The following is a 14796-nucleotide window of genomic DNA, read 5'->3' as shown; positions in this document are numbered from 1 at the left end:
TTGTGAAGTGCAGAGGGCTGTTTGATTGACTTGAGCCTCCACATACTGTGCATTTCCAGAGAGGATGGCTCCTTCCCTTTGCATCTCTTGGCCCTTGGAATCCTCAGCCCCCAGGGAACTCATCAGCCTCTGCCCTAGAAGGCATTCTGCCTCACAGCCCACCACAGACCTCCTGTTCTGGTGCAGAAGTTAAGCAGGCTTTCTGGCTGGCCCCAGAACTTCACCATCAACCGTGATATTCTTCCTTGGAGAAACACTTTTCCCTATTTCAAAAAAACCAGGTTTCAAAGAAACCTTTGGCACACAATGCAATTAAAAACTGCCCCATTAGTAGTTTAAAAATTATGTTTCCTCTACCAAAATAAGCATCAAAATTCAGTTTTATTTATTTTTCTATATCGAATGCTATCATGGAAAGAATGTGAGCAGCTTACTTTATGGTTTTTGAAGCTATCCTGTGAATGTGATATCATTTGATCCCTACACCAGCCCCCTAAGGCAGACAGGAAAGGTATAACAAGCCCCACTTCTCAGATGAGGAAACTGAGGCTCAGAACGTCCACCGGTTACCACATGCATGGGCAACCTAAGCTCTGACTCGTTTCTTGTCTCCCCCACTCCATTTGGCGGTATCTAAAAGGATTCATTTTATTTCTCAATCATCTGGAATATCCATAACCAAAATCCCTCGAGCTTTATTTCAACATAACTGCCAACTACAGAATGGTTCACTTCCCGCTGATGATGTGAAAGAATAAACACGGCCACCAGAGACCACAAACAGTGTCAAATGATTTAAGAGCCAAAGCCACACCATTTTCCAACCTCAGCAAAACCACCTCCCACTATTAATAAAAGCACATTCACGTTCTGGACTTGTGCCCAATTGCGACCACAATATATACCAAAACCAGAGCCTCTGTGGTAACCCAAGAAGTTTCATATTGTCTCATATGTGATTAATACAGTTCTGGCTGAGATGAGAGGAATCAATGACAAGATGCCACCATACACATGAAGCCACGAGCACCCCAAATTCCTAAGCATTTTATTGGAGTTAAGATCTATGCATATGAAAGTGATAATAACTCATAATCCTTGATAATACTTGGTGCCTGACTATGGAACACATTTGGCACATTCCTACCCTGGGTGTCCTACTTCAGCAGGAAATGGTTCTGTCCTCCTCATACCCAATGCCCTACTCTGAGACTTGCCTGTGTTTATTATTGTTTCTCCCCTTCTGCCTCTATGTCAGTTACCCTGGTAAAATAAGTAGGTAGCTGACTGCTACTTGTAGCTGTTACATGTAGCAGCAGACTTGAAATTTTGAATGTTGTATAAACTATACACTATGTCAATATGGTAAAATGAGGAAAATGAATCTGAAAAAGAGAATGTAATACCAAGAACTACTGAGTAATAACACCAATTCTCCTGATGACATGTTAAAATTGGTGATATTTCTTTATTGCCAAAACTAATATGTCTACAATAAAGACATGAGGCTGAGTAGATGTGACAGTAATTAAGAAGCAAATGTTAGGCTCCTGGGTGGCTTAGCCGGTTAAGCATGGAACTTCAACTCAGGTCATGCTTTTGTGGTTTGTGGGTTCAAGCCCCACGTCGAGCTCTCTGCTGACAGCTCAGAGCCTGGAGCCTGCTTTGGATTCTGTATCTTCTTCTCTCTCTGTGCCTCCCCAACTCAAGCTCTGTCTCTGGCTCTCTCTCAAAAATAAACATTAAAAGAAATTTAAAAACAAAAAAAAAATAAATGTCTCTCCCCAGAAACAGAAGGCATAGGAATATTTATTTCCCACTCTTGACGTTCCTTCCTTGTGAAGAGATATTCTTCATCATAATACTTTTGATCCCTCTCCATCCCTTACTTCCTGACCAGGGAGCACAGGATGCTCTCCTCTGCTCCTCCTGGGGGAGATACAGCTTGTGGTAATTCTAATTCAGGGATTCAAGTTTATAATGCATGCTTGCCTCACCTATAAATTACAAGTTCCAACCATGATGATAACTTTCTCCCCCTCCCCATCTGCCTTAGTTTTTCTCTTCTTTCCAGGTTCAAACCCAAGACACTATATTACATGTCTGGGGTCTCTGAGTCTCCCCAAATCTTTTTGTTTATTTATTTGTTTGTTTGTTTATTTCTGAGAGACAGAGCATGAGTGAGGGAGGGGCAGAGAGAGAGAGGGGCGGAGTCCGAAGCAGGCTCTAGGCTGAGCCAAAGTCTGATGCTTAACTGACTGAGCCACCCAGGTGCCCCTCCCCAAATCTTTAGACGTGCCATCCCTGGAGAATCGGAGGTGAGCAAGAATTACCTATTCATAGGTCCTTCCCCGAGAGAGAGAGGAGAAGTGAAGAGGAAGGGCCAGGGCTCAGACTCGGTTGGCTGAGTAGGTTGTTAGTTATACCAGGGGGTATTCCTTAGAGGAAAGAAGCCTCCGCCGGTCACCTTCCCAGTAACAAATATGTCACTACAAAATTAGCAAGCCTAGTAGTCAATACCAAAGATTGTGACCAAAAAAGTTTCATCTCATCTCAAAAACAATATATTGATAAGCAAAATGAGCTGGAAATAGCACTCTAGTTATCTGTACTATACAATTCAATTTCCTGGTTTTCATAAGGTATGATAGTTATGTAAGATATCACCACTGGGAGAAGCTGGGTGAGGGGTACACAGGACCTCTCTGTACTATTTTTGCAACATCTTGTGAACCTGTATTTGGTTCAAAATAAAAGTTAAAGGAAAAAAAAGCCAGACACAAAAAGCACACACTGTGTATTCCATTTATGTTAAATTCGAGAATAGGCAGAGCTTATCTATGGTGAAAGACATCAGAAAAATGGTTCTCTTTGTGGGGTAGGAGAGTGGGAATTAACTAGGAAGAGGTGGGAGGAAATTTCTGAGCTGACAGAAATCTTCTGCCTCTTGATAAGGGTGTGGATTACATGAGCTTTTGTCAAAACTCATCAAGTATACAGGATCTGAGCATTTCACTGTATTGGAGATTATATGCCTCAGTTAAAACAATAAGAAAATAAATGACCTCATTTGCCTCTTCCTACTCAAACAAAACCTTGAAAAAAGATGCTTTAAAAATATTACTTTCTGCTTAATCGTCAAATCTCCAAGAAAACGATAAGAATTTAAGAAATATAATCATAGGAATATTTGCTCTCATTTTATAGGTATGTAGTTTATTTCCTCCAATAACCAGAACAAGCTTCCATCAGGTGGAAGTTATTGCCTTGGTCTGAGAGTAGGTTTTCCATAGGTGAGGTAAGCCAGAGAAAGGGAGTTAATATAATTTCCCACTGACGTGGGCATGCTCATAATAATTAACTATCTAAATAGAGCTTAAAATGACTAAATATAAGGATCACAAGATTTAAAGGACACCAAGCAAGATTAACAGGTAGAGTCGTTAATTACTAACATAATGTAAATCATTGTTTCACTGAATCTCCAGCCTTCAGTCAAAGGAATCACTTACATTCCCCAAATCCTTGAAGCAGAGAATAGTTGGCTCTGAGAATTTGGGGCCCGTGAAGTACCCAGATTTCTACGTTGCCGATATGACACCCCCTTCCAAATTTTAGTTTCTACTCAGCATGGTTCTCCACAGAGCTTGTCAAAGACAGAAAAACATTAAAAAAATCCAAGATTTGAAATCTACCTCTATCATCCTAATTTCTTGTGATTAATTTCTTTTTCTCATCAGAAGAAATTGCACTTCAATTGCAGCTTCAGGTTTTGGTGAATCTGACTTTATTTTATTTAATAAATTTCTGCTGAGTGCCGACTATATACCACGTCCTAAGCGAGTGCTTTGATTAGATCATTTAATTTACCAACTATGCGTTAAGCTGGTCCAAAGCGGGGCTCAGAGACTGAGAAGCGCCCCTGGAATCAGAGATGAAAGGCCAGCTCAGGCCTGTGCTCTCCTCACTAAACAGCCCTGTCCTAGGACCAGGTACAAAGCCAAGTGGATGTTCAGGCTTTTGAAGACGTGGTGGAGGAGGGGCTACACAGAGAACACAGCAGTAAACTCTGGTCACTCAAAGCAGGGAGTTTGCTCTAGGGCTTCCATGTTTTTTTAAAAAATCAATTACATCAAAACACCTTTTCATTAAAAAAACAAAACAAAACAAAAAAAAAGCAAAAACAGGGATAAAGAACACCTACAAGCTTCCAAGAGAGCACGGACTGCTAGCAGCATGACTCCATTGCACCTGCCTTCTCCAGCTTCTCTATACAAGGAGGCACATGCCCTCTTCCGCTGTGTGCTCTGCACAGCATTTGCCAAAGCAGATCACCCAGTCTGGGTTTACCTCTACTTTCCTGTACATGGTCCTTTCTTAGTTTTGGGGCCACTGCATTTTCTTTTTCCCCCATTCCATAAATCTGGCTATTTTAGAGAATCTCTTCTCTGCCCTCCTCTACTAACTTCTTATACTCATCCCTTGAGAAACGTCATGGTTTTTCTTGACTTCAACTATCACCTCCATGCACAGGGCCCTAAATATATTTTCTCGGCTGAGCACGGGTTTATAACTGCAGTCACTTACTGGATAGCCCTACTTGGCTATTCAGCTGGCACTTTAAAGTTTTCATTAAGACTAATTACATAATTTCCTTCTCTCACCAAATGAGTTCCTTGTATAACTCTCTAATTTCTAATAATGATAGTTTCATTTTCTGAACCATCCGGGCTCAAAATGTCTGAGTCATCTCTCTTGGTTTAATTCACTTTCCTTGTCCCCAAACTCAAGCCCAAATGAAGGAATGGAGCAGGGAATGATGAGGGCCAAGAGGACCAACATTACTAAGAAATGTTCTCCTTGAAAAAGGAAGATGACACAGGAAATGCACTGAGCAAAGGAGGGGGAAGAGGAGGGTTTGAAGGACCCTCTGGGGTGACACTTGCAGGCTTTGAGGCCAGAGAAGCAAACTGGGCGTGAAAGGAGGGGAGGGAAGCAAACTGTGTTATGTTGATGTCACAAAACAGTCAAAAATGCTGTATCTGAAGCAGGGAAAGAATGTAATTTTTCTATGGATTAGACTCAAAATCAAATGGGTCAGGCTGTGAAGCAGAAAGGTTGGAAATACAAAGGAATACGAAAAAATAGGAATGTTAGTTCAAGACAATCTGGGTTTTAACAATTACATCACGGGGGCTCCTGGGTGGCTCAGTTGGTTAATCGACTGACTCTCGATTTTGGCTCAGGTCATGGTTGCACAGTTGGTGATATCCAGCCCTGGTCAGGCTCTGCACTGACGGTGTGGAGCCTGCTTGGGATTCTCTCTCTACCTCTCTTGCTCATGTTCTCATGTTCTCTCTGGCTCATGTTCTCTCTCTCTCAAAATAAATAAATAAACTTTAAAAAAAAGGTTAAAAAATAGTTAATTATATACCTATAAATTACTTAACTATAAATGTGACACCCTGAGATTTCAATTACAAGAAAGCAGCTGTGTATATAATGTTCTCAAAACACAAGAGGACAAACGAGACACCAAAGGAACCAGAGCCTGGTTGTGATGCTGACATATATAGAAGGCTTTTCCCCATTCTCTATGTCCATGATGGAGACCACAACAGACTTTCTGATGGAGGTGACAGCAGCAGTTTACCTCCACTCCGTGTCATACCTCACCAAATGCTAGCCCTTAGGAGTAAGAGATGAACCTAACACCTCCTGATAATCCACTCTAGACCAACATTGACAAAAACCTATTTCTGTCTGTCTCCTCCTTGGGTGATACAATTTACTACTGGGTATTTAGGGGGCTTTGCCTTTTGCCTGGCCTGTACTTCTCTTTTTCCAACTTTTGGGGGGCTCTCCTGAAATCCCAGCATTCTGGAATTCAGTAAACATACACAGTTTAAACTTCTTTACTCCTGCCATTTTACAACATCATATCTCCAGTTTTGTATTAATACGTGTACTTGGCACACAGTCAGTGGCCCCTCCGTCCTCTGAGCAGCTACAGTCACGCTCCCCAATTGCTATTAAGTATCTGGTAGGCACAACTGAATGCAGCCCCGAATTTATGCAAATCCCATGACTGTGCAGAAGAATAAAGCATCAGAATACTATTATCTAGACACAGGGTATCTCCAGAGAGTACGGCCCTGCTGGCAGCTGTGCTACCCACCCCAACCAGAACATGCCCGGCACAGAATAACACCTGTGAGATCAACGTCTCTTAATTTCAGCCACACAGTGATAAACATAAGCATATATATTATAAAGTGAGAAACAACACAAAGAAAACAAGATCTCAGAACTTTATGCCTCCCTGGAAGCAGCATTAGCCCAGATGCCATGGAGAAGCCTTTCTTCCACACCCATTCCCTGACTTCTTCCCTTTAGTCTATTACAATCTGCCCCAAGCCCGACAACCTGGGCAGGCCTCTTAACTGGGGCTGCTCTGTGAGAGCTCCGCCCTCCAGCCGGTCTGCACCCCAACACAGTCCCCGCCCATCGCTTGTCAGCTTCTTGGTCTTTCCCAGCTTACTGTCTCTCGTGCCTGCTCTTCTTTCTGCCACTTTGATCTCCTCCTCCCCAGGATCCCCACCTCCAGCGGCTCCTCCAAGTCCACACTCGACACCCTGGTGTTCACGAGACAGGGCCGTGGCCTCTGAACCTCACAGAACCCCCTCTGCTCTGGACAAGCCTACCTGCTTGGTGTCCCCCGCAAACATACCTTAACCCTTTCCCTTCCTGCCAGTTTCCCAAATCCTCCACGACCTTCAGGCTCCAGCTTTTGGGCACCCAAGTGGGCAGCTTCGGGGAAACAGGATGACTCCAGCATGTGGGCTGGATGCTAGAATGTACAATTCTGAAACAGGAGGTGCCCATGAAGTGTGCTGAAGCTACTGAGGTTCTCCGGGTTGAAAGTCATAGAAGAGAGGAAGTCACAACTGTCCAATGTCATCTACCCTGGTCTTTTGGGCCCTGCCATGTTCTCTCTAGCTTACAGACATTTTATTGGTACAGCCATTGTAATTAACTTATTTTTTGTATTAAACAAAGTTGTTATTTAAAAATGTCTCAGGAGCTAGAGTTGCCAAGTGCTGAAAACTAGTCTGAACACATAGTGCTGTGCATGGCCACATGTGTTCGGTTACGTTTGCACACAAGCCGGCTAGGAACAGCCAGTCAGTGTTTCACATTCACAGGAGCAGAGATTTTCATCTGCTCCTATAAGGAAGTCATGTTGCTTACATTTATCAACTGTATGATACAAAACAGCTTTTTTTCATTTTAATTAAACATGGGGGTGGGGGGGTCCTGGGTGGCTCAGTTAGTTAAGCATCCGACTTCAGCTCAGGTCGTGATCTCACAGTTCGTGGGTTTGAGCCCCATGTCGGGCTCTGTGCTGACAGCTCAGAGCTTGGAGCCTGTCTTCAGATTCTGTGTCTCCCTCTGTTTCTGACCCTCCCCTGCTCACACTGTCTCTCTCTCTCTCAAAAATAAATAAAAACATTAAAATTTTTTTTTAATTAGACATGAGGAGATGTCTAGTTCAGGGAGTCCTGTGATGAAATAGCCTAAAACAAGATCTCCTTTCCCCCGGATCTGTAAACACACACACACACACACACACACAGAGTGACATTGTATAGGAGATGCACATGGGCCCTAGTGACCATCGCAGGAGTGCGTTCTCAGGTGGTGGCGCTTTCTCCTGATGGATTTTGCTCCAGGGAGAAACCTCGGGCATGTAAGCCCTGCCTATGCCAGATCCTAGACAGGGTCAGAGGAGGGCTCTGGGGACAATGACAGTGCCTGGTGAATAGTGGAAGGCAGTGAGGAAACAATTACTAGAGTGCTGCTTGTTACATCACCTAGCGGGGTGAATGTATGCCGGGAAGGAAAAGGACATCTAACCTAGGGAATCTAAGGATGCTGAGTGGAGGGGAAGGGAAAGAAGGGGGCATGGGGAGCTACACTGTACTTCCTGGCACACAGTGGTCTTGGTTCTGGACTGGCCATCTTCGAGGTCACAATACCACTCAGTGCTCCTCGGCTCATTTGGGTAAGTGTCCGACTCTTGATTTCAGCTTAGGTCATGATCTCACAGTTTGTGAGCTTCAGTCCCACATCAGGCTCTGTGCTGACAGTGCAGAGTCTGCTTGGGATTCTCTCCTTCCCTTCTGTCCCTCCCCCCCCTCAAAATAAATAAATATTTTAAAAAATCATCAATGTTCCTTTATACTAACTGATCTTCTTTATATATTTTATCATACCTAAGTATATAAATATATAAATAAGTACATGTATATAAAAATAAATAAGTACATAAATTTGTATATATTTTATTTATTTTGTTGCATATCACAATATATATTATAGTATACTATATTTACATATATATTTGTATATGTGTATATAAATGGATTGGAAAGAGATTTTTTAATCAGACAAGAATTCTAGAAACCATTGCAGAAAAATAAAAAAGAGTGAATACCCCAAGAGGAGAATAGTTCAAAATCTGAGGTATATCCTTACCACAGAATAGTATGCAGTCATTAAAAAAAGTCAAGTCTACAAGGGTTCTTACTATTCATTGTTAAATGAGAATAAAGAAGTGCAAAGAATATCTCATTTTTGAAAACCTATGATTGCATTCAAAAGTGCTGAGCACATCAGTGTGGACAATAACTGGTTGGAACAGGAGAAATGAAGAAGAGACTAATGGAAAATAAGAGAAAGTAAGTGAGAACAACTATTAAAAGTAAGATGGTCCATGATAAAAAAAACAAGAATTATATAAAAATATGCATATGTAAGTAAATATGCACAAAATGCAGGGAAGAATGTTTGCTAAAACGTTGTAGATGTATTGTCTCAGGGTAAAAATATTTCAGGTGATTCCTTATACTTTTTTTTCATTTTAATAAGGAAATATAATAATTATATAACCAAAGTAATTATTTTCATTGAGGTAAGCTTTTGAATAATTCAATAACACTGGCAGTAAGAAAATAATGTTTGTAAGCCTTCCTTGACAAAAGATGGCGTATCCTGTATAATTCTGAATCATTCACGACTAAAAGAGGTTTTCCACAATCTTTTTTCAAAATGGAGACAGACCAGAAAGCCCAAAATTAAAGATCATCATAAACACTTCAAGCATCTTCAAGGCAGGGCTTACATCTAATTTTTAACACACTTTCCCCAAAGCTTTGAGCACTCTGAGTGCCCAATCAGTCCTCATTAATTGGCAGGCACATTTCAAATCTCATGAAGTATTACATTAAAGATGCTATTATCTGATATACAAATGCTATTTAAAAGTAAAATCTCATCTAAAAATGAACAGGAGAGCTGAAGCAGCTCCAGTGAAAATAATTTAACTATGAAATTTAATCCGCCACAAAAGAAGTAATAGAACTAACATGTAACAAAGTGTTTTCTTCTCGCTCCCGGTCACGTTAAACAGATCTAGTTCTGCTAAAGTCTCAGGCCTGCGGTCATCTACACACCTCAGTATCGTTACCTTCTGCTTTTTATTGCAGATATGAGATCCATGACATTAGCTACCTGCCCTCGGGAACAATATTCAGTCTTTGAAACTCTAAACATTAAAACTCTGCATGTTAAAATTCTGATGATAGCATGCAATTGTTCTGCAGAGAGAGGCCACTTTTTATTCTCCCAGGCCTACTTTCTCTGTGGGGTAGCGGAAATGGATTTCAAGGCCCGTGTAGGGAGCTGTTTGGTGAAAAGCCATGGCGTGGCCTTTCCAGAGGAAATGGGCAGATGAAGCGGGGCAGAGCTGGAACAGTGGCTGCTGCTCTTGAACCCATAGGCCAGGCACCCCCACCTGCCTGTAGGTAACAGTTCACGTGTCACCTCTTACACCTGGCAGGTAACTGTTATTAAGTAACATAAAAACACATATTACACATATAACCTTTTCAAGTAAAATACTTACTTGGACTAACAAGTGGCCTGCGTTAGGCAGACATGTACCACATTTCTTGGTGTTCTCATTGATTTGCTTTATCAAATTCATCAATATCTCCACAGCACCTTTGCTGATCATTTCGTCGAGAAATCTTGGGTTTCCAGAAATGAATTTGATAGCCCCCATACAGTATAAGAAAGCTTCGGTGTTAGCGTGCAGGTCTTCATTTCTCAGGATCTTCAATAATGATTCTGTCAAGAAGATGAATTATTACAAATGTAAAACAGTTGGAGAGAGACGTTTTAAAGCACTTGTATGTGAACATCAAATACAATTTGTAAAATGTTAGTGAGAACCTACATTCAAATGCTTGTTAAGGGTTACTCATGTGGTATAAAGAGGAAAAGCTTACTTGTAGCAAAGAAAAATCTCTGTAATAATCGTGACAGCAAAAGGATGGGATAATTAGTATATAAATAAGAAGATGTTCTTTTAATTAAATGCCAATTCCTTGCCTCTTACTAGTATTTACCAACCTTTATTCTTAGTTACAAATATTTTGAGTTATTGTAGAATAAGTAATATTTAAGACAATTTAGGAGTTAAATTGTCAACAAACTTTTGACAATATACTGGTTGCTGTATGAATGTGAAATTAATCAAGACAGGATTTTTTAGGAGAGCTCAATCACCATAGAAAGGGATACTTCAAATATAACAACCACTCTTTCCCAAGACAACGTAAGAACTTACATCTGAAAAACATACAACTACTAGATTTTAGGGGTAACCTAGGCAACTCCGATAGGGCTAATCATGCTTATTTCACATTTATTTTTATTAATGTCAGTGTGATCATTTGTCAGAATCTTTCTTTGTCCCTCTGCTGAGGTCAAAAGAAGAGATCATGTATCCTATGTTGCAAAAAAAGAACCCAGAGTATTTTCCATGTTGCTACCTTTCCTTAGATCTGCAATACTAATTCATAAAAGATCTCTATTTAGATAACTACTGAAGCTTCTTAATTATTTAATGTTTAAGACTTAAACATTATTAGCTAGGAAGCTACAGTGCAATAAAATTTCTCTACCTACATATTTGAAACACATTTTAGACACTTTGATGTCAAATGCCTACAACAGCTGTCTTCCAGTTTGTCTTCTGAGTTTTCCTCGTGTCTACTACATCAAAAGACCAAAATTTTCAATTATGTCAAATACCATTAAGTGTATTTTTTCTGATAGTCGATCCAAGACCAGGAAATGAATTTTTAAATAGGCAACACTTGATCGTCACATAATGTTAATACAGACATTTAAAGCAAATAGCTAACTGGGATACATTAAAAGGAATATGGAAAACAGAGACGGACAGAGCAACAATAGGCATCACATCACTTCTGGATATTAGTGGGAAGTAAAGATTATTCTAGCCATTATGAATGAGAGCTTCACTCCCCAAATTTCTCATTCACACTCAAGTACAACTTTCGCTCAGTGGTGGTGCTGAGTGATACTCACCTAGAATGCTGTCATTTTCAATCAGAGAGTCATTCTTTTCACTTCTGCTAATTTTAAATATAAGTTTGCAGACATTAAGGAGATTCTTTCCACTCACTTTAAGCTGCAGAGAAAGAAAACACTAACGTTTTTATTGCAGAGGGAAATAAAGATGCGCCATAATTTTTTAGCACAAACATCTATTTTGAAAGTGCTGCAGGAGTATTTTTAAAATGTGAAGAAGAATTCTAAGTTTAGGCTACACACTTGCCAACTATAGTATTTAATTAACTCATTTATGGTAAATACAATATAAATGATCTTTAGCATAAGCACACTACTAATGAATGATAAGTTTCATCCTTACACGTGTGGTTATTAGTTACTTTTAAAAGAGTATGAGGATGGGGGGGGATGTTGAGAAACTTAACTAAATGGAGTGATTGCTTTAACACACAAGAATAAAGGAACACAGAGGGGAGCCTGGGTGGCTCAGTCAGTTGAGCATCCGGCTTCAGTTCAGGTCATGATCTCACAGTTTGTGGGTTTGAGCCCCACGCCAGGCTCTGTGCTGACAGCTAGCTCAGCTCAGAGTGTGTAATGTTCAAAGCTTAAAATTACCTTCTAAATCATAGAAAAATATTAAATAAATTAAACATAGGTGAAATAAGGAAGTATACTTCACAGTAGACGGGGACTAACTACATCAAATGGTCTCAGTTAGGTATATATATATCTAAAGTAGTAAAAATTAAAAATAAAAAACATCCTAAGTGATATTAGGAAATACTTTAATAAACTGCAGAACATCAATACTACTCATATTAAGCAGTCATAAAAAGTATAAATGTGGGGGTGCCTGGGTGGCTCAGTTGGTTCAGCATCCAACTTCGGCTCAGGTCATAATCTCACGGTTCATGGGTTCAAGCCCCACGGCAGGCTCTGTGCTCACAGCTCAGGGCCTGGAGCCTGCTTCCGATTCTGTGTCTCCCTCTCTCTGCCCCTTCCCGCTCATGCTGTCTCGCTTTCTGTCCAAAATAAATAAACATTAAAAAAATATATATATGTAACTGTGTACACAATGTTAAAAAAACATTTATAACCTACTATAAGATGGAACTATTATGTGCCCTCAATAAAAGAATGTAAAAGCTGTTTATAGAAATGAGGTCATCCACACAAAAAAATATCTGCGTGAAAAGGATGGCATATGGGTCATTATTTTATCATTAAAAAGTATCTTTAAAATTATCTTTAACATCAGTTCGTTAAAAAAATGATAATGGAATTCGTCAGACATGTTTTTAACATTCTGTGCTTGATCCACAGATACTGATGAGCCCCTACTGTGTATCAGGCACAGTGCTGTTCCCAGTCGGAGCCCAGGGATGACCTTGGCCAGCCCTGTGCCTCAGGGGCAGGGGGGAGGGAAGTGGCTTCCAGCTCCCTCCCTGCCCTGGGCTCTCCACAAGTTGCCTCAGAGCCGTCTTGCAAATTAGGTGTTGTCATTTGCAGTAGGCACCTGAGCAATCTGGGTATACGGAATGCAGACTCCTGGGCCCCACACAGCCCTGCTGAGTCAGAATCTGCATTTTAACAAAGCTGTCCAGGGATCCCGTGCACATGCAAGTCTGAGGAGCTCCCTTGAGGAAGCCTCAGAAACTGTTACACACGGCAGGATGGGGATTCTTCTGTTCTCAGGAGGAAAAAGGAAATGGAAATTAAACAAAAAAAATTAATGCTTAGGTGTTTAAAAAATTATTTAAAAACCCAGAAAACAAGCTGATAAAAAAATGGAAAGAAATTCTAAATCAATGGAAATATATATTGTCCTTGATAGTTGAGAATATATTTTATTTTGTTTTTAATTTCAAGTTTTAATTTAAATTCTAGTTAACAAATGTGATAAAATTGGTTTCGGGTGTAGAATTTACTGATTCATCATTTGTGTGTAGCACCCAGTGCTCATCACAACAAGGGGAATGTATTTTAATCACCTAACAGTCCACTGTGACACTGTGAGCCTGTGTGTGTGTGATGTTAGCCCCTGCTGTGCTGAATAGGGGCGCCTGGGGGACTTAGTTAAGGGTCCCGCTCTTGATTTCCGCTCAGGTCATGATCTCATGGTGAGTTTGAGCCTCGCACGGGCTCCACGCCAACAGTGCAGAGACCTGCTTGGGATTCTCTCTTTCCTTACCGCTTCCCACCTCTCAAAATAAATAAATAACCTTAAAAGTAAAATGAATGAATGAATGAATGGAGACAACTAATCTCACCCCCCACCCAGGTTTTATATTTTTAGTGAAAAGTGACAGAGGAAAAATTACAACAACTTGTGTCAGGGTTTTCATTAAAAAGATCAATCTATCAAACAACCTACAATTTTCGAGTCTGCTCTAAAGTCAGGTTACTTTCAAAGCACGTTCTTATACGTTCTCTTTCGATCACTGTAAAATTGGACTCTGTGACATGAAAAAGTAATAAAACATTAAATCTCATGCAAGGAGCATAGACTCCCTCCCATGTGACAGATCGTCCCCCACACTGTCCATGCCCTTTCCTGTGCGGTACACTCTGCCCACAGTGCTCTCCCTCCCCCTCGGGTGTCTCTCCTGCCACAGTGCCAGCCAGGAAGGCAGGGGCTATTTCATTCACTTGTATCCCCAGGGTCAAGGGTCCCTGGCACGAAGTAAGAGCTTACAGTGGGTGGTTTACTTCCTACATTCAAGATAGCAGTCTTTTCTCTGTAAAGCAAATTTGGAAAATTAAAGAGGAGTTTAAAAACACTCATAATTCTACTACTACATAAAATCACTGTTGACATACTGGTGGTTTTTGTTTTTTGTTTTCTGGATTTTCCTCCCTGTATAGGGTACTAGATTTTTTCCTCTTCCTGAATATAGCTGCATTCATTGTGTATATGTTTGTAATAAAAAAAAATCTTTTTTTAAAGTTTACATATTTATTTTTGAGGGGGTAGGGGCAGAGAGTGAGAGCGAGAGTGAGAGAGAGAGCAAGAGAACAAGAGAGTGAGAGACCGAGAGAGAGAATTCCAAGTAGGCTCCACACCATCAGCGAGGAGCCAGATGCGGGGCTCGAACCCATGAACAATAAGATCATGACCTGAGTAAAAGTCAAACACTTAACCAACTGAGTCACTCAGATACCCCTAAAAAAAAAAATCTCTTAATATGTTGACTGATAAATTTTTGAAAGATCTTTTGACACAAAGGTTAAAATTAAAACGGCTGTCTGGCAAACCTCCAAGCTACTTAAGGGAAAAAAAAAAAGAAATTAGAAAAACTGACATTATGCTCACCAAATTTTTTTTAACCATAAATAATTTCAAATGTCTGA

The 14796-nt window shown here is 40.5% G+C and overlaps 1 protein-coding gene across 1 annotated transcript in view; it reads right to left on the bottom strand.

The window, feature by feature from the left end:
- Positions 1-14796, bottom strand: part of ARMC2 (armadillo repeat containing 2) — a 101118-nt gene that overhangs the window by 44154 nt on the left and 42168 nt on the right. Inside the window, exons 8-9 of the mRNA XM_029943293.1 lie at positions 11461-11563; positions 9968-10191 (exon numbers count right to left, since the gene is read on the bottom strand). Coding sequence (XP_029799153.1) covers positions 9968-10191; positions 11461-11563 — 327 coding nt within the window. The remainder of the gene's footprint in view (positions 1-9967; positions 10192-11460; positions 11564-14796) is intronic.

The sequence above is a fragment of the Suricata suricatta genome, chromosome 7 (genome assembly GCF_006229205.1).
Source record: "Suricata suricatta isolate VVHF042 chromosome 7, meerkat_22Aug2017_6uvM2_HiC, whole genome shotgun sequence".
NCBI lineage: Eukaryota > Metazoa > Chordata > Mammalia > Carnivora > Herpestidae > Suricata > Suricata suricatta.
Note: the sequence above shows the minus strand (reverse complement) of the source record. Positions and strands in the feature narration are given on the sequence as shown.